This window comes from Bubalus kerabau, chromosome 8 (assembly GCF_029407905.1).
Source record: "Bubalus kerabau isolate K-KA32 ecotype Philippines breed swamp buffalo chromosome 8, PCC_UOA_SB_1v2, whole genome shotgun sequence".
Taxonomy (NCBI): Eukaryota; Metazoa; Chordata; class Mammalia; order Artiodactyla; family Bovidae; genus Bubalus; species Bubalus kerabau.
Window position 1 is genome coordinate 110788573 of NC_073631.1, and position 22665 is coordinate 110811237.

A 22665-nucleotide genomic window follows, 5' to 3' on the forward strand; every position below is an offset into this window, starting at 1 on the left:
CCAAAGTATTGGAGCTTCAGGTTCAACATCAGTCCTTCGAATGAATATTCAGGACTTATTTCCTTTAGGAGTGACTGGTTTGATCTCCTTGCTGTCCAAGGGACTCTCAAGAGTGTTCTCCAACACCACAGTTCAAAAGCATCAATTCTTCAGTGCTCAGCCTTCTTTATGGTTCAACAATCACATCCATACATGACTACTGGAAAAACCATAGCTTTGACAATGTGAACCTTTGTTGGCAAAGTAATGCCTCTGGTTTTTAATATGCTGTCTAGGTTTGTCATAGCTTTTCTTCCAAGGAGTAAGTGACTCATAGAGACAGATAGATAGATATAGGACTTTTCCATATACTAAACTTGACAACCCATATATATAAAAGCAATGAATGAGTTGGAATGCCACATTTTGTAAACATCATTACTAGTAATTGAATCAGGCAAGTAATCGATAGATGCTCAAATGAGTTGCTGAAAGCTTTATGAGGAACAGAATATTTACATATTAATTTTAATGGATGATCCATTAAATTACATTAGAGAAAAAAAGAATGATTTTATAATGGAGATGGTTGTGATGAATTATCTTTTCCAAGTGATCCAAGTTAGTGTCACCAACAATGGGACAAATTAATATCATGCCCCTACTCAGGGATGTTTTTCCTGAAGAGGATGAATAATCTGAATCAAAAATGAGGAATTTTGTATCATTCCATTTGAGGAACACTCTACTAAAGAAGCACTCTTATTCCCTTAAAAAATATCAGTGTCATTAAACCCAAAGAAAGTTTGAGTGTTCCAAATGAAGGAAAACTAAAGAGTGGGAGGACTAGCAAGAGAAAACTATGAATTAAAAAATCAGGTTAATATGAAATTGCCTGATTTTAATAATTGTATTGTGGTTAGGTTAAATAAGTATCTTTGCTCTTGGAGAAATAAATGAGGAATTTAAGGTAAATATGCATCATGTCTGCAATGTAAACTCAAGAGGTTCAGAAAGAAAGAATATGTTATATATGGAGAGAAAAAGAGAATAAAAAGGCAAATATAAAAGAAATATTAAAATTCATTTAATCTGGGTTTTTGTATATGGGAGTTTTTTGTACAATTGTTAATGCTTTTCTATCTTTAAATATGTTTCATATTAAAAGTTAAAGAGGTCATCGATTTTGAGGAGTAAGTAGGACAAGGACACAACCTTTGTCTGAGCTCATTTTGAGATGAGTAACTCCAATTTCCCTTGATTCTCCGTGTCTGACTTCTCTTATCACATTTCATTCCTTGACAAGCTGTCATTAAGGAATGGGAAGTAACCAGTCATGGGTCACAGAATTCATCTTGGTAGGCTTCCACCTCAGTGCAAAGATGGAAACGCTTCTCTTCTGGATCTTCTCCCTGTTTTACATCTTCATTCTGCTGGCAAATGGCATGATCTTGGGACTCATCTGTCTGGACCTGAGACTGCACACCCCCATGTACTTCTTCCTCTCACATCTGGCCATCATCGACATGTCCTATGCTTCCAACAACGTCCCCAAGATGATGGCAAACTTAGCAAACAAGCATAGAACCATCTCCTTTGTCCCATGCATACTGCAGACTTTTTTGTATTTGGGGTTTGCTGCTACTGAGTGCCTGATTTTGATGGTGATGTCCTACAATAGGTTTGTGGCAATCTGTCATCCCCTCCAGTACACTGTCATCATGAGCTGGAGAGCTTGCAGGGTCCTGGCTGCCACTTCCTGGGCGTGTGGATTTATTCTGGCTCTGGTTCAGGCAGTTCTCCTCCTAAGACTACCCTTCTGTGGGCCCTGGGAAGTGAACCACCTCTTTTGTGAAATTCTGTCTGTCCTCAAGTTGGCCTGTGTTGACACATGGATCAACCAAGTGGTCCTCCTTGCTGCTTCTGTATTTGTCTTAGTCGGGCCCCTGTGCTTAATGCTAGTCTCTTACATATGCATCCTCTGTGCCACCCTGAAGATCCAGTCAAAGGAGGGCCGCAGAAAGGCCTTCTCCACCTGCTCCTCCCACCTCTGTGTGGTTGGACTCTTCTTTGGCATAGCCATGTTGGTTTATATGGTGCCAGACTCCAATCAACGAGAAGAGGAGGAGAAAATACTGTCCCTGTTTCACAGTCTCTTTAATCCATTCCTGAACCCTCTCATTTACAGCCTGAGGAATGCTCAGGTGAAGGGTGCCTTGTACAGAGCTCTGCAGAAGAGGTCCGTGTGAGGGGTACATACAGTGTTGTTTGGGGATTTTTTTTTAAAACGTGTGGTTTGCTGAAAGAAAAACTCAGAAAAATTTCCCAATGAGAAATTTGATATGAATATGGTAATTGTCCAAATTCTAGCTCAAGATATAAGGCAAAGATTCTTGGAAATGAGCATCTTTTGTCCCTTTGTCTTTCAGTTCAGTTCAGTTGCTCAGTCGTGTCCGACTCTTTGGGACCCCATGAATCGCAGCACACCAGGCCTCCCTGTCCATCACCAACTCCCGGAGTTCACCCAGACTCACGTCCATTGAGTCGGTGATGCCATCCAGCCTTCTCGTCCTCTGTCGTCCCCTTCTCCTCTTGCCCCCAATCCCTCCCAGCATCAGAGTCTTTTCCAATGAGTCAACTCCTCGCATGAGGTGGCCAAAGTACTGGAGTTTCAGCTTTAGCATCATTCCTTCCAAAGAAATCCCAGGGCTGATCTCCTTCAGAATGGACTGGTTGGATGTCCTTGCAGTCCAAGTGACTCTCAAGAGTCTTCTCCAACACCACAGCAAAAGCATCAATTCTTCGGTGCTCAGCCTTTTTCACAGTCCAACTCTCACATCCATACATGACCACAGGAAAAACCATAGCCTTGACTAGACGAACCTTTGTTGGCAAAGTAATGTCTCTGCTTTTGAATATGCTATCTAGGTTGGTCATAACTTTCATTCCAAGGAGTAAGCGTCTTTTAATTTCATGGCTGCAGTCACTACAAAACAATACAATGACCCAAATGTCAAGGATTCAGAGATACATCAGGTTAAAAAAGCAGATACTGCTAGGTTGGAGTCAGAGAGACAAGTGAATGAACCCCATTTTTCCCTACTTATTTTGTGGCTGGAGTCAGTACTTAAAATATAGGACTCTCATGGTGAAATAGGAACAATCTTATGTCATAGAAAATTAAGACCTGCCAATAAGACACTGCATCAGCACAGTGCTCGACACATAACATACACTGAGAAAATGCTGTTCTCAAGTACATAATATCTAGAGGCCAGTGGTCAAGCCTGAAGCCTGAGGGTTGTCCCCAGTTGTGGACATGATATGAAGAGTCATGTGTCCAGCTGCCCAGAAGTAAGGCTCTCTCCACTTGAGCTCTGTCTCCAAAAGCAGGGGCCCTGCTCTGGGGCCTCTCACAGCTGAAGAAGTAGTTGTGTTGGCAGCAGTTGCATGCCGGGAGCCGGCATATTGCATATTGAGTGCAGCACTTGCCACAGCATCATCTTTCAGGATCTGGAATAGCTCAACTGGAATTCTATCACTGCCGGGAGCCGGCGTGAGGCACTCTGCCCGCGGCAAAGGTCATGAGGAAGGAGGCTCGACATACACAAAGGCAGGATTGAGCCTCAGGAGTCCCCCTGAAAATCCTCAAGCATCTACCCCCATAACCAGAGCCTGCCTACTTTACTACTTTGTGCTCTCACCTACACCTCTGACTTTACGGGGGGCTGTCCCCCGCCACCTCTTTCAGAGAAGGAGTTAACCTAGAGCTCCAGTTAATAAAAACTCCTGGGCGTGACAAGAGTGTTTTAACCTACAAACTCCTCTGAAGGTTCTCTGGCCTGCCTGACAGGCTTGTCTGGCCACATGTGATTGCTCACAGCCTCCCAACCGTGAGAGGCACGAGATGCTTTAAACCTTCTAAAAACAGGTTCCTTAGAAAAGTTAGAAAGCTATTAGTATAAGTATAATGGGCTGATTAGAAATTGTATTGGTGAAGGGTTTTTTCATTTGTTGAGCCAATGTTTGTTGCTAAGTCTCCATATCCCCTGCCCTTACACACATTAATGAATATATATAAGAAATAAGTATTAACCTTTGATATAAATCACATTAGACCTTAGTCTAAGTAAATTCTTTCCTTAACTAAAACCCACTACACCCTCACCCTATAGGAATGTAACTTTATTTGGGTGGCATCTGTTTAAGAATAATCACCCCTAAGACCTCTGTATACATTTGTATGAAGCACCTGACTTTGATAAAAGTCAGGACTGCTGACCCCGCGTGACTTTTGCATAACATCTCAGTGTATAAAAGTAGACCATGGAAAATAAAGAATTGGGATCAGTTCCTCGAAAGACTGGTCTCCCCATGTCTCTCTCTCACTCTGGCTGAGTCTCCATCTGGAGCGCGGAACCCACCATGCTTACTAATTATGCCTGGGCTTCTAAGATCCGACTGGGGAGGCCTCAGTGTCTCCTCTCCTTCGGGAGAACGGAAGGACGCCTGTGGCCTACGTAAGTGGTGCAAACTTCTTGTGTTGAAGTTTTATTGGTCTCCCGCATAAACCAAGCTACTCAGCCTCTTTTCTCCACTGAATTTTCCTACTGAGCTATCCTCATTCTATTACTCTTTATATCCTTAATTAACGTTTAATTAAGCAGTTGTTTCCTGACCCTCGCCTACGCCGTCTCTCCTTCGAATACCCTGGATCAGCCGGGGCTGGACCCCGGCAGTTGCATACTTACTAGTTATCGCTATTATGCCAGATCAGTGTTGTTCATTCGCCTTCAGAGTCTTCAGAGATCTCTGGTTTCTTATCCCCAGCAAGGATCTTTTCATTCTTCTACTATCTGAGAAAGCAATATCTTTTATGGCCACAAGACAATGTCAGGGGCTCTGAAAAGTCAAGGGAGTAATATCTTCTATCCAGGTATGGTACCTTTTCCTTAAGAATAATGTAAAGAACCTGTTAGGTGACCAGCAGCATTGACAGTTGATCCTTAAACAACATGGGCTTTTGAAAATCCATGTATAACTTATAGCTGGCCCTCCATACAGGTGGATCTTCTGTTTATGTGGATTCAATAAACCACAGATTCTGTAGCACCATAGTATTTACTTTTGAACAAATTTACATACAAGTGGGTCCATGCAGTTCAATCCCCATGCTGTTCAAGTGCTAACTCTACATGGGTAGGGGGCTCTCATTTCTCGAAAGAGGTGCTTCTCAGTCACTCTCTCTACCATTTTCTCAAATAAAGACTAATCTCAGTGCCTATGGTGTAGAACAGCAGTCCCCAATCTATTTGGCACCAGGAATCGGTTTCATGGAAGACGATTTTTCCACAGACAGAGTTGGGGGGGGGATTGTTTGGGGATGATTCAAGGATGTTACATTTATTTTGCTTCATTTATTTTACTTTATTTCAAGGGCTTCCCTTGTGGCTTGGCTGGTAAAGAATCCAGCTGCAATGCAGGAGACCTAGGTTCGATCCCTGGGTTGGGAAGATCTCCTGGAGAAGGAAAACACTACCCACTCTGGTATTCTGGCCTGGAGAATTCCATGGACTGTATAGTCCATGGGGTTGCAAAGAGTTGGACATGAATGAGCAACTTTAACTTTCACTTTCTTATTTCTATTGTTACTACATTAGCTCTACCTCAGATTGCCAGGCATTAGACCTTGGAGGTTGGGGACCCCTGGTGATAGAAGGTTCAATCCAGGGACAGATGACAAATATAAGTACACAAGAATCAGAGCAGGTAGTGGACAATACAATTCAATAGAAGAAAATGATGTAGGCTTTAATTAGAAGCCCCAATGACTCTAGAGGTAAAGAACATGTCTGCCAATGCAGGAGACACAGGAGACATGGGTTTGATCCCTGGGTAGGGAGGATCCCCTAGAGAAGGAAATCACAATCCACTCCAGTGTTCTTGCCTGGGAAATTCCACTGACAGAAAAGCCTGTCTGGCCACAGTCCATGGGATTGGAGCCCCATGGAGTCTAGAGCCTGCCAGGCTACAGTCCAAAGCTGGCTACAGTCCAGCTTTAATTACCTGGACCAGGTGGTTCATTCCCTTCTGCTGGGGTTCTCTAAAGTTTACCTTATTTATGATTATCTGTCACTGTTTCATCCCTGACAAGGCACAACCTGATTAGTGGTGAATCAAGCAGTGGGAAAGGATATCAATTAGTAACCATTTATTGAGCACAGTCATTGAATGCAGATTCCTGAGTTCAAATCCAAGCTCTGGTACTTACCAGACATTGTGTCTGGGCTGGTTATTTAAACAGTGTCTCAGTCTCAATCTCTGACTCAGTTCTATCATCTGTAAAATGGGAAGAATTGCACTTGGCTCATAGGGTGATCATGCAGATTGAGTTACCTTTTGTAACTGCATAGGGCATGCATAAACATAGCAGGGACTGTGTGTTTCACTGGTAAATCACGTAGAATAAATAAATCTACCATAGCTTGGCATTGTGGTAGGATCAGAATCCAAGAATAGAAAACTTTCCCCTTTAATGTATCTTCCTGACCCAGGGATCGAACCTAGATCTCCCACACTGTGGGCATACACTTTACCCTCTGAGTGACCAGGAAAGCCCAGAGTTTGATTAGTCAGTCATAGACCTTGGAAGACTCTAAAGAGATAGTTGTGTTTTTCTAGCCTTATTCTTTCATCTGGGGAAAAAATTATTTCCCCCACTTTATACATGAAGCAATCAGGGATATTCAGGAAGTTTAAATTACTTATCAAAAGTGAAAAAAGTAAAAAAGAACTCAATGAGAAGAGAGGAACTAGGAACTGAGGAAGGAGTTCTCTTAAACCTGTAGTGAGACAGGCCTTTTTGGAAGAGGCAATTCACAGCTCCTGCTGAAAGTGATTAGAATTCTGATAAAATTTCAACAGTTTTCTAAGACACTTTGATAATCTTTCAAGATCCTTTCTGGGAATGTAGGGTTGCCCATTCAGCTGACTATCAGTTTTGGGACTTACTTACATTTTAGTCCATTTTGAGACTAATCTAATCATCTTTAATCAGACATTTCTTTATGGTTATTGCTTCCCTATTTTCCTACAAAATGCTTTTACCAGCAAGGGGCATCTTTGAGTGAGGCTTATAAAGTGTCAGTCACTCAGTGCTGTCCAAATCTGCATCACCATGGGCTGTAGCCTGCCAGGCTCCTCTGTCCATGGGATTCTCCAGGCAAGAACACTGGAGAAGGTTGCCATTTCCTTCTCCAGGGGATCTTCTCGACCAGGAATCAAACCTAGGCCTCCTGTATTGACAAGAAGATTCTTTACCATCTAAGCCATCAGGGAAGCCCAGCAACTTCTCTTTGACCAGCATATTTGAAATGAAACTGTGATGTGGGCACAAAATTATTTTCTCTGAGAAGTTGTCTTTAAATATATATGTATTTCATGACTTAATACAGCATTTCTGTCTATAACTGATTCTTACTCCTTGCTGCTGCTTATTAATCCTAAAACTCATGGATCCATTGAATTGTAAGAAATACTAAGGATCAACTTGGCCAGATTTCTTCATTGAAAGCATAAGCATCTTCTCAACTACAGCCATGGAGACTCAAAGAGATCTTTAACCAAATGTAAGTATCTTGAATAAGCTATGTTTATCTTTTATATGGGCAAACTTTTTTTTTTTCCTGTTTTCAGTGGATTTATTTATTATTTGTTTATTGTCTTTCCCTTTCCCATACAGGTTCCAGACAAGAGTAAAAGTAAGTTTTCTTCTTTCTCTCTCTTTCAAAGGATAAGACAAGAGAAGACATGAGACAGCAGTGGTTCTCAAACCTTAGTTTGCACCAGAACCACTTGGAGAATTTTTAAAACTCTGATTGCTGGGCTCCACTCTGCAGTCTCTGATTCTGTAAATTTAGAGTGAGGTCCAAGATTTTGCATTTTCAACAAGTTTCCAGGTGATGAAGATGATGCCAGTCAAGGAATAGCCCAAAAGATAAGCTACCTCAAAGAAAAATCCCTCTTTGATCATCCCTGAGAAAGGTGTATAATCCAAAGGCATGATGTTGGGAGACTCTCGGACTGGAGGGGAAGGTGCTGAGTAGGCGGAGGGTTAAAGGATGTGGTGGGAGAGGGTGTCAGCAAGATTCCTGGAGGGCCTCGATGGGAAGTTCCATATGGTAGTCATGTTCTCACCCTAAGAAGCCACTTCTGATTCTCTACCATCTGGCACTCTTTGTAAGGACTGGAGTGTATCAATGTAAACTGGGAAAAGAACTGGTTGAAGGTATTTTGAAACTGCCTTAGGAAAAGGTGAAGACTCTCCTCTTTTGAGCTTCACAGGCGAAGTGGTGGGGAGACAGATCCACTCTTCAGTTCAGTTCAGTTCAGTCACTCAGTTGTGTCCAACTTTTTGCAACCCCATGGACTGCAGCACACCCAGGCTTCCCTGTCCATCACCAACTCCTGGAGCTTTCTCAAACTCATGTCCATTGAGTCGGTGATGCCATCCAACCATCTCATCCTCCGCCGTCCCCTTCTCCTCCCACCTTCAATCTTTCCCAGCATCAGGGTCTTTTCAAATGAGGCAGTTCTTCGCATCAGGTGGCCGAAGTATTGGAGTTTCAGCTTCAGTATCATTCCTTCCAATGAATATTCAGGACTGATTTCCTTTAGGATAGACTGGTTGGATCTCCTTGCAGGGGAAAGTATCTTTGTTGGTTCCTCATATCAAGAGTCCCCTCCGCCAGGCCAAAGGCCTTGTTCAACAGCACAAAGGAGTGGGGAAAATGAATGCAACTTGATTGTAATGTGGATTCCTTCTCCCCCTTCTAATTTCCTGCAGGTGGGATAGATCTAAGAAAGGCCAGGTTCTCTTAATCAAAACGATCCTCCCTAATGTTCTCCTATTTAAAGGTTATTTGGGGAACAGAATAAAATTTGGATTATTTTACAGAAACATCGCTTCCCACCCCCGCCCCCAACATCTAGTAGCCTCTTTGGAGTTATTTTAACCAGTGTTCCCAGCGTCACCGTTGCCACCGCATCACACGAGGAGCCTGACAAACTAGCCGGCCAGGACTCTACCCCAGACCCTCGTCTTCAGAATGAGGATGCCGTAGTCTGGCATCTGAATTGTTAAAAGTTCCCAGGTGATTTTGATGTGCCCTTTAAGGGTCAAAAAAAAAAAAAACCCACAAACTATCCGCCCCCATCCAAAACCCAGTAGCTAGTCACTGCTCTCTGAAGCCTTTAATCTGGGTAGGGAAGAAACGCTTTAACCACCGGCCCTTTTAGGCAGAGGAAAAGCTGCAGGAGGGCTGAGCTTAGGGAAAAAGAAATAAGACTGTAAGTGGGAGAGCGGTTCTGAAAAGGAGCCACTATTACTGACCAAGGAACTTTGGCAGAAACACCCAGAATTGTACTAAAATTTGCTGCTGAAAGTCACCGGAGTCTTCAGTCAACTGTGATCTTTGAGAAACACAACAAAGAAAACTTCAGTTTTCCCAAGTCCACCGAGTTTCCGTTGCAGCTCTGAAGCTGCAGTGAGTGAGGGAGAGACTGAAGATAAGGGCCTGAAACTTTTACCTCCATTCTTTCTTTACTTAAAGGCCTAGTTTGCTGTTATTCAAGGGGCTACCCTAATTATGGCTTCTTTATAACTGGCAGACAGCTCTCGGGGCGCTTAAAGGCATCAGCGCTTGGAAGATGCCTGAAAAAGGGAACAGTGGTTATTCCATGTGACATGAGGTGTTTGTTTGTTTGTTTAAGCTTTGCTAAGAGTTGTGGTTTGAATTTGTCTTGGAGGGAAATGAGATGCATTGATAATAACTTTGTAACTCATGTCTCTTACCTGGTGAGCAGAACACAAATCTGAAATATTTGGTTAAAGTCTCTGCTTATTCAAGAATTTAAAGAAATAAATTTCACTGATTCGCATTGTAAATAAACTTCACATCCTTAACTGTAGAAGAAGCTATTTCTTTTCTAATGCCTTTCTCTTGTGTAGCTGTTTTTGACTAGTTGACTCAAAGAGTCTGGATAAAATGTCTTGAAAAATGGGCTTCTACGGATAACATGTAATGCTTAAGTATTTTTCTTAATCTGTACAAACTCTTCATTCCTGGAGGTAGCTTTGTATTTTCCACTAATTATGATGGGCAGAGTTTTCCCTCCATATCTGGCATTCAGAAATTTGTGTGTGTGTGTGTGTGTGTGTACATGTGTGTTTTCCTCAAAGGCTTAAATGCTTGGAAGTTTTTTTCTCCCCCTTCCTATAAAGAACATGTGGGATTCCCTGATAGTTCAGTTGGTAAAGAATCTGCCTGCAATGCAGGAGACCCCAGTTCGATTCCTGGGTTAGGAAGATCCGCTGGAAAAGGGATCGGCTACCCACTTCGGTATTCTTGGGCTTCCTTTGTGGCTCAGCTGGTAAACAACCCATTACAATGTGGGAGACCTGGGTTCTTCCCTGGGTTGGGAAGATCCCCTGGAGAAGGGAAATGCTACCCACTCCAGTATTCTGGCCTGGAGAATTCCATGGACTGTATAGTCCATGGGGTCGCAGAGTCAGACACAGCTGAGTGACTTTCACAAAGAACATGTGGATTCTCAAGATCAGAATTATTTTCAAAGTAACATCTCTATGCTTAGTAGTGACTCATTTATAAGCCAGCTGGTCTCTATTAATAAGTCTCTCATATAACCATCTTTAAATTTGGGCTTTTTTTAAATCCACATTTCTTTTCAAAACCCTGTAAATGATAGATAGCCAAAGTTCTGGTCCATCAAATCTAAATTCTAATTATAGGCATTCTCGTTTCATCTTCTGGTGGCACAAGTTTCATTTCTCATGATCTTTTTCACTTGGGTGGCCTCCTCAGTGTTTAAACAGCGAGACTCCTTGTTTATTATCCCCTCATTCCTGCTGCTTTCTGTGCCAGGTGGCTGCCACATCTTTCCTAATGACAGCTGCCTGCCATAACTGCCACCAGCCCCATGAGGACCATTGTGAGAGTGTAAATGCTCCCCCCACCCAAACCACCTAAACCACCCACTTGTTTGAAGAAATGGAACACAGAAAAATACTTCGCTGTAAAACTGGCAACCCTTTTGCCTTTGAGTGTCTTTAAAATGCCCCCTTGCCCCCTTGTAGCCAACCAAGGACTGCCAAATGTCCTTAAAGGCCAATTAGAAAGACTTCTCCACTTAAAAAAAATTCCTGCCATGGTGGAATGTTTGCCACTCAGAGACTTGTCTCAGTGTTTCCTCTTTTTACTGTAGAAACGTACTCTCCTTGCTACTGAACCTCTACTGACAAAAAGGTAACAGCAGATGGATTTGAGCCAAAAGTCTATGATTAAAACCCTAGGTCTCTTGCACTGCAGGGAGATTCTTTACTGTCTGAGCCACCAGGGAAGCTCACACTTTCAAAAATTGTGTCCCAGACTTAGTTTTGTCTTTGACAGCAATCACCTAAATTCTATCAACTTTTCAGAAGTCCTTTTGGTTCCAACCTCTCTATAGCTATCCAGCACTCAGCTTCCCTTTTCCTGTGTTGCATACGTCACCCCACCCATCCCCAGACTCATCCCTACACACCCCTACTCCCTCTGCAGAAACTGTGAAGTCATAGTGAGGAACTGAAGGGAGGGGTGCTGTATCTTCTCTTTTTTCTCCTGTGTTTCCTCTCTACCATCTCTTTCTCCCTCCCTCATTTTCTCTCCACTTCCTTTTTCTTTTAAAATATCCATAAACTGAACCTAAGCATAAACCCACAATGTCCTGTCAATAAATGTGTTTGAGTATGATCGTATTCATCTTCAAGGGCAGTGAGAACAAAGCTGGCCACATTACCATGTTGTTTTGCATATGCAATATTTAGTCATGATATAGAATGCTTAATATCCCTTATACATTATTAGGAGCAACTTCAATAGTTCAAATATTCATGTAAATAATATTACATTTTTTTTAACTTAAAAAATGTGTAAATATTCTTAAAAACAATATTTCTGTCTGTTATCCTAATCAGTTGATCTATATCTTTAGTGCTTGAATAGTAATCACAAGTGCTTGACCTATAGTGAAGTCTTACTAAATATTTTTGAATGAACACAGGTATGAAAAAATGGCTGAATGAATGAAGAAGTAATCATAATATATGTTATAAATGAGGAAAAGGACTTACCGATAGGAAAGTGTTAGGAGTTTGGGAGGAGGAATAAAAATGGAATTTGAACAGCTGTCAAGGCCAATATGGTGCTGTATATCTAACAATTCTAAGTAACAGTTCTAAGTCACTGTTTTGATGGACATTATAGTTAATGCTTATCAGTTGTGAAGGAGGCAGCTTGATGTATATTACTTATCGATAGTCCTTCAAACAATAAAACATATCTGCTGTCCTATAGAAAGCAACTTTTTTCATTGAAATTACTAAGCATCCTGAGGAGAGAAAAGAGAAAATGCAAATATCAAGAATTTATTTTTAGTGTAAAATGTTATTATAATAATATCTAGAAAATATTCCCTAGCTGGATTATTAATTTCAAAAATAGAAACACTGTTTCTAAAGGTTTATCACCCATGATATTACTTTGCATAATATTATACATGCAGTAGGGACTGAAACAGAAGGTTTTTAAATAAAGGGTGGAGTAAATGAGATTAAAAGCTCTCCCAACTCTGATTAGTGATTTATTTTCATAAGCTTCTTTGTTTGAGGTTGTATTACTTACTATACTTTTCTAAAATAATTTGCCTTTCATCGTATTTATTTGTTTAATTGGAGGATAATTGCTTTACAGTAGGCTGGTTTCTGCCAAACAATAATCATTATATTTTAAATTGAAATACACTTGACATAGAACATTTTGTAAATTTAAGGTGTACAGTGTTCATTTGTTACATTTATGTGTTGTAAGGTGATTGTCATTGTAACAATAATTAGCACCTCTTTCACAATACATAATTATTGTTTTTTTATAGTGGTTGGAGTAATTAAATTCTAGTAGCTTACCAAGTTTGATTATAATACAATGTTGTTGTCTGTATTAACTATACTGTCCATTAGGACTCTAGGGCTGATTTACTACTCACTGTTAAATTTGTACCCTAAGCAACATTGATCCTATCCTCTTGCCCAAATCCCCTGGTGACCCCCATTTTACTGTTTTTATGAGGTCTGTCTTGTCGAGATTCCTCATATCAGTGGAACCATACTTGTCGTTCTTGGCCTGGTTTATCTTAGCATAGCATGCTCGCGGTTCACCCATGTTGTTGCAAATGGCAGAATGTCCTCCTTTCTCGTGGCTGAATAATATTCCATTATGTATATATATGACATCTTCTTTATCCATGTATCCACTGGTGAGCACTTATGTTGTCTCCCTGTCTTGGCTATGGAGAATAATGCTGCAGCAAACATGGGGGTGCATGTGTCTTTTTGAAATCCTGTTTTCATCTCCTTTGGGATTATAACCAGAAAAGGAATTGCTGGATCATATCATAGTTCTATTTTTAATTCCTTAAGGAACCTCCATATGATTTTTCATAATGGTTGAACCAACTTTCATTCCCACCAAGAGCATACAAAGTTTCCTTCCCCCCGACCACATCCTCTCTAGCACTTGTTATCTCTTATCTTCTTGATGATAACCAATTGCATGGGATTCCTCACATAAGTGAAAGGTTGGCCTTTGTTAAGCACAAACTAGTGACTCAATCGGAGAAGGCAATGGCACCCCACTCCAGTACTCTTGCCTGGAAAATCCCATGGACAGAGGAGCCTGGTGGGCTGCAGTCCATGGGGTCGCTAAGAGTTGGACACGACTGAGCGACTTCACTTTCACTTTTCACTTTCATGCACTGGAGAAGAAAATGGCAACCCACTCCAGTATTCTTGCCTGGAGAATCCCAGGGATGGGGGAGCCTGGTGGGCTGCCGTTTATGGGGTCGCACAGAGTTGGACATGACTGAAGTGACTTAGCAGCAGCAGCAGTGACTCAATAATAACAGCAGAGAAGTTGAGATAAATGCATAGATTTAGTAACTGTGAAAGCTCCAGTACTTTGGCCACCTGATGCGAAGAGTCAGCTAATTGGAAAAGACTCTGATGCTGGGAAAAATTGAAGGCAAAAGGAGAAGTGGGTGGCAGAGGATGAGATGATTGAATAGTATCACTGACTCAACGGGCATGAGTTTGAACAAACTCTGAGAAATAGTGCAGGACAGGGAAGTCGGCATGCTTTAGTCCATGGTGTCAAAAAGAGTTGGACATGACTTAGCGACTGAACAGCAACAAAGTGTGAATGTGATGGTCGAGATTGTGAACACTGTCATGTGATTTCTTTTATGTTCTCAGCTACTATCATTCAGCTGCTGAAACTGTGAGTGAGAGAATAGGTGGGAGATTTAAAGAGTGAGAAAATAGGGCATTTTCATCTGGGAGAGAAGACTAGGGAAATTTAGTATGATTTATAGCAGTAAAAGCCAAATTAACCCGAACACTCATGAATTTGAAGGGATCTTAGGTATTATGATTGCATGCTTTCTCTAGATCTGACAAAGCCATCATCATCCAAGTTTAACATCTAAATGTTTAAAGCAGAGAGATTACAATGGATTCTCTAAATATAGGATATGTATTTAGGGGAAATGTTTTAGAAAGTGGAAAAATACTTGGGGAGTAACTTGAAATCAAAAGAAGTCAGGAAAGCACTGAGGGACTGGATTCAATTTCCATTTTTTCCAACTAAAAAGTAGTATTTGCAATGGTTTTTAATAGAAACTTTCATATTAACACTTTTCAGCAAAACTGTACTCCGGAAGGAAAATACAGTCCTTGGAGGGGTTGGCAACAAGCTCCATGGGGGTAACATTTATTACATCGTGAAACTTTCCAAAAGTAGGATATGGAGAGGAGCGATTTCAAGAAAAAGTACACAATACATGCATATCCTTGGGGATTGTACTGTGGGATGTGGTTCATAATGTATGGCTGAGATCTATTAAATTCCTATATCAACATCCTCTTGATGAAGGACAGCCTGCAATTCTAACATAGTTCTTACTTCTCAGCATAAGCAGGCACGCATGCACACACACACACACACACACACACACTCATACACTCATCACTCATACATACACACACAGGCACACTGACAGCGAGCTGAAGAGCCAAGAGGATAGGGGTAGGTTTTGCTCTAGTCTGTAGGGAAGACAGAATGGTGAGAAGACGCTTAGTAATTTGTTCCCTGGACTCGTCAGGAATGCCTCTGGGGAATGGGCTGGTTTTAAGTGATCTGACTCTAAAACCGTCATTTCTAGAGGCTCCTGAGCATCCTGAGTTCTTCTCCATCAGGACAGAAAAGGTGTCTGGGACTCAACCATCCCTGTACTCACTCCAGGGAGCAGGTGACTCAGCTCCAGCCCTTCCCATCTCTGTGAGTTTTCCTCTAATTCCAGCTCAAATTGAGAAAAATACCAGAAATAGTAGCAGCTCCCAGTTATATAAATCCTTACTTACACATTGATTAATGGTTTAAGAAGATCAGGGGAGAAGGCTGGCAGAATCATCAGGGTTAGGAAAAAGGAAAAAACACCCTTTTGAAGACCCCTTTCTTGCTCTGTGCTGGGGTCTCAGAGTCACATCTGATACCCACGCTGTCTAAACATAGGTTTCTTACTCCTCCTAGTCAGAGCCCCTCCTTGGTGTCCCACGTGTGGGCAGAAGCTGGTGAAACTCAGTGTCCCTGAATCGTAGCATCAAACTAAAAGGGACATAAGGTCATCTAGAGCGTTTGCCTCCCTTACATGTGATGAAGCCAGAGGTGTTATGTGACTTGTCCTTCACTGTCTTTCATTTCTTCCTTGGCTGAGAACCATCTGTTCCTTCTACATCCTAGATATGTCCTCCTGCCAGGGAAGTGAGAACACTGGAGCTCCTTTCCTTTCTGCTCAGTAGGGAGGTGTTAGTAAGTGGCTGGGAGAAGCCCTCTAGCCATTTGATAAAGATCCTGTTATTTTTCCTTTTGTATCAAGGAAGCTGGTACCTGTACCAATTTAGCTTACTATGATTTGCTTCCAGAATTTCTCTTCAGGGATGGTTGTCCTCATCTGAGGATAACTAAACCTGATATTCTTCACAAGGATATATAATAATTTCCAGAATATCTTAATTACTAATTCCTTCCATGATATAAAGTCCAAGCATAGGAATTAAAACTATATATATCATCTATCTTTAGATATTTTTCTCATTTTATCGAAGAATATGTTAGTTTTTTTAGAAACCAGGCTTCGGCCATGAGTGATAAAAGTCACATCATAGTTTGCAACATTTTGTAATTGAAAATTATGATGTTAATTAAATAATAATATTGTTTAACCTGTAATAACTATGTTGGTAAAGACATCTCTGTATAATGGATGGTGTAGGTCTTTAAATAACAAGTCATTCCTTCTTGTCATTCATCTAGGAAACAGGAGTACCTCTTTGAGCCCCAAAGTGAAATTAAGAAGAAACTATAGATTAGAAGCAAAGTGAGAAATTCATATCTTAGGGTTAATTAAAACCATATATGGAAAAAGATGTCTTAAGGAGAAAATGCCTGTAGAATGAACCTCAGGAAATGTATTTTATATCAGGTTTGGCTAAATTGTATTAAAATGTGAGAATCAACATGATAAAAGTAGAAAAGTTGAACTGGAACAACTTCACAGGAAAGGTGAACTTGAGGTTACAGTTCTGATTGTTAAATTAGGATCTTTTCCCACTGAATGGTTTCTTCTAGGGCTGATATGTTTTGATTTTTTTGACTTGTTTGCTTTTTATAAATGATGATGATGGTGATGGATATAGGTAGAATGATAGAAATCTGAGAACTTCCATGTCTAGGAATATTCAATAAGAAAATAGTAAAATATATATGCAAAAAACATGTATAAAATTGAATCTATGGCATTACATTACATATAACCTGCTTAGAAGGTAATGTATTAAATCAATTAAAATATTTGTATGCAAAAAAATAGTATGTAAATGTTTAAAGTATATTGCATTGAAACATTTTGATATGGAAAATGTACCTGGCATGATTTAAATGAGAGAAATAAAACTGTTTATATAATTTAATTATATTTTTATAAACATAGATACAGTGAATAATGGAAAACTAAATGTACAAGTTATTAGCAATGATCACTTTTGGCCATAGTTTTCACACATGTATTATTTTATGGAATGTCATGTTTTACTAAGACTTAGGAAAACTTGATGTCAAAATTTCCTATGAGATGAATGCTAATTTGTTCACAGAATGAATCATACCATTGACATTTTAATTTGTAATTCTAAAATTTCTAAGAGCCTATCATTATCTAAATACAAAGAAAACCAAAAGGGGAAATGATTTTAATTCTAAATATACTTTTGCCTAAAAAGTAAACTTTCATATAATATGTATATCATTTTCTTCAATAGTAGTGTTAAATTAGTGATGTTCTCCAAAAGAAGTCAGTAAACGAGTGTTAGGATTAGACAAGTGAAGCTGAGAATTCATTATTCAGTTAACAACTTAGGTACTCTCCCAAATTGTATATGGTTTCTGTTGAATGAGAATATTAGAAATTTGGCAACAATCCTGATAAAAATATTAATAACTTAATATCCAATAAATCCAGATACTGATTTAAAAACATGATTCTTCAATAAGAAACCAAATTTCTTTTTTACTCATATAAATGTACTTTATCTTTTTCCCCTTTTTTTAAAAGTTTTAGTCAGAGGATAATTAGCTTACAATATTGTCTTGGTTCCTGCCATATATCAACATGAATCAGCCATAGGTATGCATATGTCCGTTCCCTCTTGAACTTTCATCTCACCCATCTAAGTTGTCACAGAGAACCGGATTTGTGCTCCCGGCATCATACAGCAAATTTTATATATAGTAATATATATGTCTCAATGCTACTCTCTCAAACTGTCCTGCCCTCTCCTTCCCCCCACTGTGTCCACAAATCTGCTCTTTATGTCTGTATCTCTTTTGCTGTCCTGCAAATAAGTTCATGAGTACCATTTTTCTAGATTCTGCATATATGCATTAATATACAATATTTGTTTTTCTCTTTCTGAATTGCTTCACTCTCTATAATAGACTCTTAAGTTCATCCACCTCATTAGAACTGATTCCAATAAATTCCTTCTCATGACTGATAGTGTTCCATTGTATATATATGTGCCACAGCTTCTTTATCCATACATCTGTTAAAGGGCATCTAGGTTGTTTTCATGTCCTAGCTATTGTAAATAGTGCTGTGGGGAACATTGGGGTACATGTGTCTTTTTCAGTTATGGAGAAACTAAATGTTTTTAGTGAAATAACTTGATTCAAAGCTGAAGTAAAAAATCTACAAGATAAGTACAGAATAATTTAAGCCAGAAGGAACAAAGTACTTAAAATTATGAATTCAGTTCAGTTCAGTCCCTCAGTCATGTCCAACTCGTTGCGACCCCATGGACTGCATGAAACACTCCAGGCTTCCCTGTCCATCACCAACTCCCAGAGTCCACCCAAAGCCATGTCCATCGAGTCGGTGATGCCATCCAACATTCTCACCCTCTGTCATTCCCTTCTCCTCCTGCCCTCGATCTTTCCCAGCATCAGGGTCTTTTCAAATGAGTCAGCTCATTGCATCAGGTGGCCAAAGTATTAGAGTTTCAGCTTCAGCATTCAGGACTGATTTCCTTTAGGACAGACTGGCTGGATCTCCTTGCAGTCCAAGGGGCTCTCAAGAGTCTTCTCCAACACCACAGTTCAAAAGCATCAATTCTTTGGCTCTCAGCTTTTTTTATAGTCCAACTCTCACATCCAGACATGACTACTGGAAAAACCATAGCTTTGACTAGATGGACCTTTGTTGGCAAAGTAATGTCTCTGCTTTTGAATATGCTATCTAGGTTAGTCATAACTTTTCTTCCAAGGAGCAAGCGTCTTTTAATTTCATGGCTGCAGTCATCATCTGCAGTGATTTTGGAGCCCCCAAAATAAAGTCTGTCACTGTTCCCACTGTTTCCCCATCTATTTTCCATGAAGTGATGGGACCGGATGCCATGATCTTAGTTTTCTGAATATTGAGTTTTAAGCCGACTTTTTCACTCTCCTCTTTCATTTTCCTCAAGAGGCTTTTTAGTTCCTCTTCACTTTCTGCCATCAGGGTGGTGTCATCTGCATATTTGAGGTTATTGATATTTCTCCCAACAATCTTGATTCCAGCTTGTGCTTCATCCAGCCCAGCATTTCTCATGATGTACTCTGCATATGAGTTAAATAAGCAGGGTGATAATATACAGCCTTGACATATTCCTTTTCCTATTTTGAACCAGTCTGTTGTTCCATGTCCAGTTCTAACTATTGCTTCCTAACCTGCATAAAGATTTCTCAGGAGGCAGGTGAGGTGGTATGGTATTCTCATCTCTTTAAGAGTATAATGGAATTAACTTGGAGATACCACCTTAACCAAGTAATACACAGTAGCATCACCTATATTGGGATCACCTATATTGTGATTACTTAACATTATTTGTATATTCATGAAAAGTTTTAAGATTAACAAGTTACATTTTTTCCTGCAAAAAATTTATAAGTAAATTTATAAATAAAACATGGGAAATCCATGGAAAACCACAAGTGAGAGATGATATACAAAATAAGAACTCATACTTTTCAAAAATATCAATGTCAAGGAAAGAAAACTGATTAACTTTCAGATTAGAAGTGGTAAAATATTATATGTGACATTGGACTTCAATCTTGGACCAGAGGGGCTGAAATGCTATACCTAAAATAGTGAATCATGTTATCATCTCATGATTCTTGTTCTTAAGAAGATTAAACAGTTTGGAGATAAGCTGGCCTTATGGTACACTTAATTATTATATGGTTCAGAGAATATTAACAAGAGAGAAAAATGATAAAGCAAACATGAAAAAATTGGTAAAGGGTATATATTAATATTGTTTATATTTCTGATACTTATCCTAAATTTTGATAACTTCACAATAAAGTAAGAAAAACAAACATGCTGAGAAACATTTTAGAGAACTCTCACTGAAGTAGGGACAAGCACACAAACTTCTTTTGAATTTACTTCCCATAAGTAACTCTGATTTTCCTTGCTGTCCAGCTCTGACCTTCCCATCACACTTCAGTCCCTTAGAGACTGCCTTTGGGAATGGAGGGCAACCAATCATGGATCGCAGAATTCATCCTGGTGGGATTTCAGCTCAGTGAAGACATGGAATTGCTCCTCTTGGTTATCTTCATCCTGTTATATACCTTCAACCTGCTGGCAAATGGCACGATCTTGGGACTCATCTCGCTTGACTCTAGACTGCACACCCCCATGTTCTACTTCCTGTCTCATCTGGCCATCACTGACGTAGCCTATGCTTCCAGCAATTTACCAAATATGCTGGAAAACCTAATGAAACACAAGAAAACCATCTCCTATTTCTCATGCACCATGCAGATGGTTTCCTATTTGGCCTTTGCTTCTGTAGAGTGCCTGACTTTGGTGGTCATGTCGTATGACAGGTTTGTGGCGATCTGCCTCCCACTGCAGTACACGGTCATCATGAACTGGAGGGTGTGCACGTTTCTGGCCATCGCTTGCTGGGCATGTGGATTTTCCCTGGCCATAGTCCAAGTAAGTCTGTTTCTACGGCTGCCCTTCTGTGGGCCCCAGAAGGTGAACCACTTTTTCTGCGAAATTAGTTCTGTCCTCAAAGTGACCTGTGGTGACATCTGGATCAATGAAATGTTCCTCTTTGCTGATGGTGTGTTTATTTTAGTTGGGCCCCTTTCCCTGATGCTGGTCTCCTACGTGCGCATCCTCTGGGCAATCCTGAAGAACCAGTCAAAGGAGGGCTGCAAGAAAGCCTTCTCCACCTGTTCCTCCCACCTCTGTGTGGTTGGGTTCTACTTTGGCATAGCCATGATGGTGTACTTGGCCCCTGACAGTAGCCACCAAGAGGAACAGAAGAAAATCCTTTTCCTGTTTTACACCTTCTTCAACCCATTACTGAATCCCCTTGTCTACAGTGTACGGAATGCTCAAGTAAAGGCTGCCTTCCACAAAGTACTGCAGAAAAATAGATCAGTGTGACACAGGGCAGAATTATGGTGCAGTGAATTTTTTTTCTAACAGTCGAGAAAGTTTCCCATCAAAATACATGACTTAAGGATGAAGCTTCTACAAAGTAACATCAGCAAGAAGGCACAAAAGAAACCCCCAGCTCCCTTCCTCCATGGAGATGACATAATAAAGATCTAATTGCCTCATTGAACACCAGACATCACACAGGAGTTTGCAGCACCCCAAACTATCCCAAAGTCAAGAAGATATGCAGTGAAGCTTTTAGGCAAACTTACGCATTTGATCTTCCATAACTGCTTTTCTTCTCTGTCCCAGGGTAGCAGGATCAGGAGAAAATTCCCACTCCCAGCCCTTCCTCAAGAGGGAAAGAGAAGAATGGACCATGCAGACCACTTTAGCTTTTCAGGGAATAGCGTGACGGTTTGTTAGTTATCTTGCCTCTGGCTCAGAGCACTGATGTGAATGGCAGTTTGGATTCCTTGTTGGGACCACCGAGAAACATAGCAAGCACTGCTTTTTATGGATATACTGAGATATTTTGTATTTTCACTGTTCTGACCTATCTGCACTGGTATTTCATTCTTGTGTTAACATGAAATTTCCTGTTGACATTCGATGTTGAGTTTCTTTACAAGTGCTTCTTTACCATCTGCATATCTTTTTTGATGAGGTGTTTCTTTACATCTTTTACTCATTTTTATGTAATAAACTTTATTTTAAAGTAATTTTAGAATCAAAGCAAAATTGAGTGAAAGGTATAGAAAGTGAAAGTGAAGTCGCTCAGTCATGTCTGACTCTTTGCAACCCCATGGACTATAGCCTACCAGGTTCCTCCGTCCATGGGATTTTCCAGACAAGAGTACTGGAGTGGGTTGCCATTGCCTTCTCCAGGGGATCTTCCCAACCCAGGGATTGAACTCGGGTCTCCCACATTGTAGGCAGACACTTTACCGTCTGAGCCACCAGGGAAGTGTGAAAGGTACAGAGATACCCCCAATACCCCCTTGTCTCCATACATACATAACCTTCCCCATTATAAACAACCCCTACAGTGTGGTACATTCATTATCATTCATAAAGCTGTCCTGATACATCATCACCCAATTTTCACAGCTTCCATGAGGATTCATTTGTGCTGTTGTATATTCTGTGTACTTGATGAGTGTATAATTATGTGCATCCACAATTATATTTTCATAAAGAGTAATTTCACTGTCCTGAGAGTCCCCTCTTCCTCTCTCACTACTAGTTCCTGGTAACCACTGATATCTTGATTGCCTTCATAGTTTTGGCTTTTCAGAATTTGGGGATCATATAGTATATAGTATTTTCACATTGACTTCTGTCACTCAGTGGTATGCATTTAAGTTTTTTTTTTTTTTTTTTTACATGCTAGTTCATTTCTTTTTAGTGCAGAATACTGTTCTATTGTCTGCATGCACCACCGTTTATCCTTTACCAACCGAAGGACATCTGGATTGCTTCTAAGTTTAGACAATCATAAATAAAGCTGCTTTAAAT

The 22665-nt window shown here is 40.3% G+C and overlaps 2 protein-coding genes across 3 annotated transcripts; both read left to right on the plus strand.

The window, feature by feature from the left end:
* The first annotated feature begins 1298 nt into the window (after nt 1-1298).
* On the plus strand, nt 1299-2228 carry LOC129658737 (olfactory receptor 2A2-like). Its single transcript, XM_055589584.1, has one exon. The coding sequence runs from the start codon at nt 1299-1301 to the stop codon at nt 2226-2228; it is 930 nt and encodes a 309-aa protein (XP_055445559.1).
* Nucleotides 2229-6181: 3953 nt separating this feature from the next.
* Nucleotides 6182-22021, plus strand: LOC129659623 (olfactory receptor 2A2-like). Of its 2 annotated transcripts, none has more exons than XM_055591194.1 (2): nt 6182-9524; nt 20173-22021. In XM_055591194.1, the coding sequence occupies exon 2, from the start codon at nt 20221-20223 to the stop codon at nt 21151-21153; it is 933 nt and encodes a 310-aa protein (XP_055447169.1). In that variant the 5' UTR covers nt 6182-9524; nt 20173-20220; the 3' UTR covers nt 21154-22021. The 2 variants fall into 2 exon arrangements, with proteins under 2 accessions (XP_055447169.1, XP_055447167.1); XM_055591192.1 differs by having other exon boundaries at nt 6183-9729.
* The last annotated feature ends 644 nt before the right edge of the window (nt 22022-22665 follow it).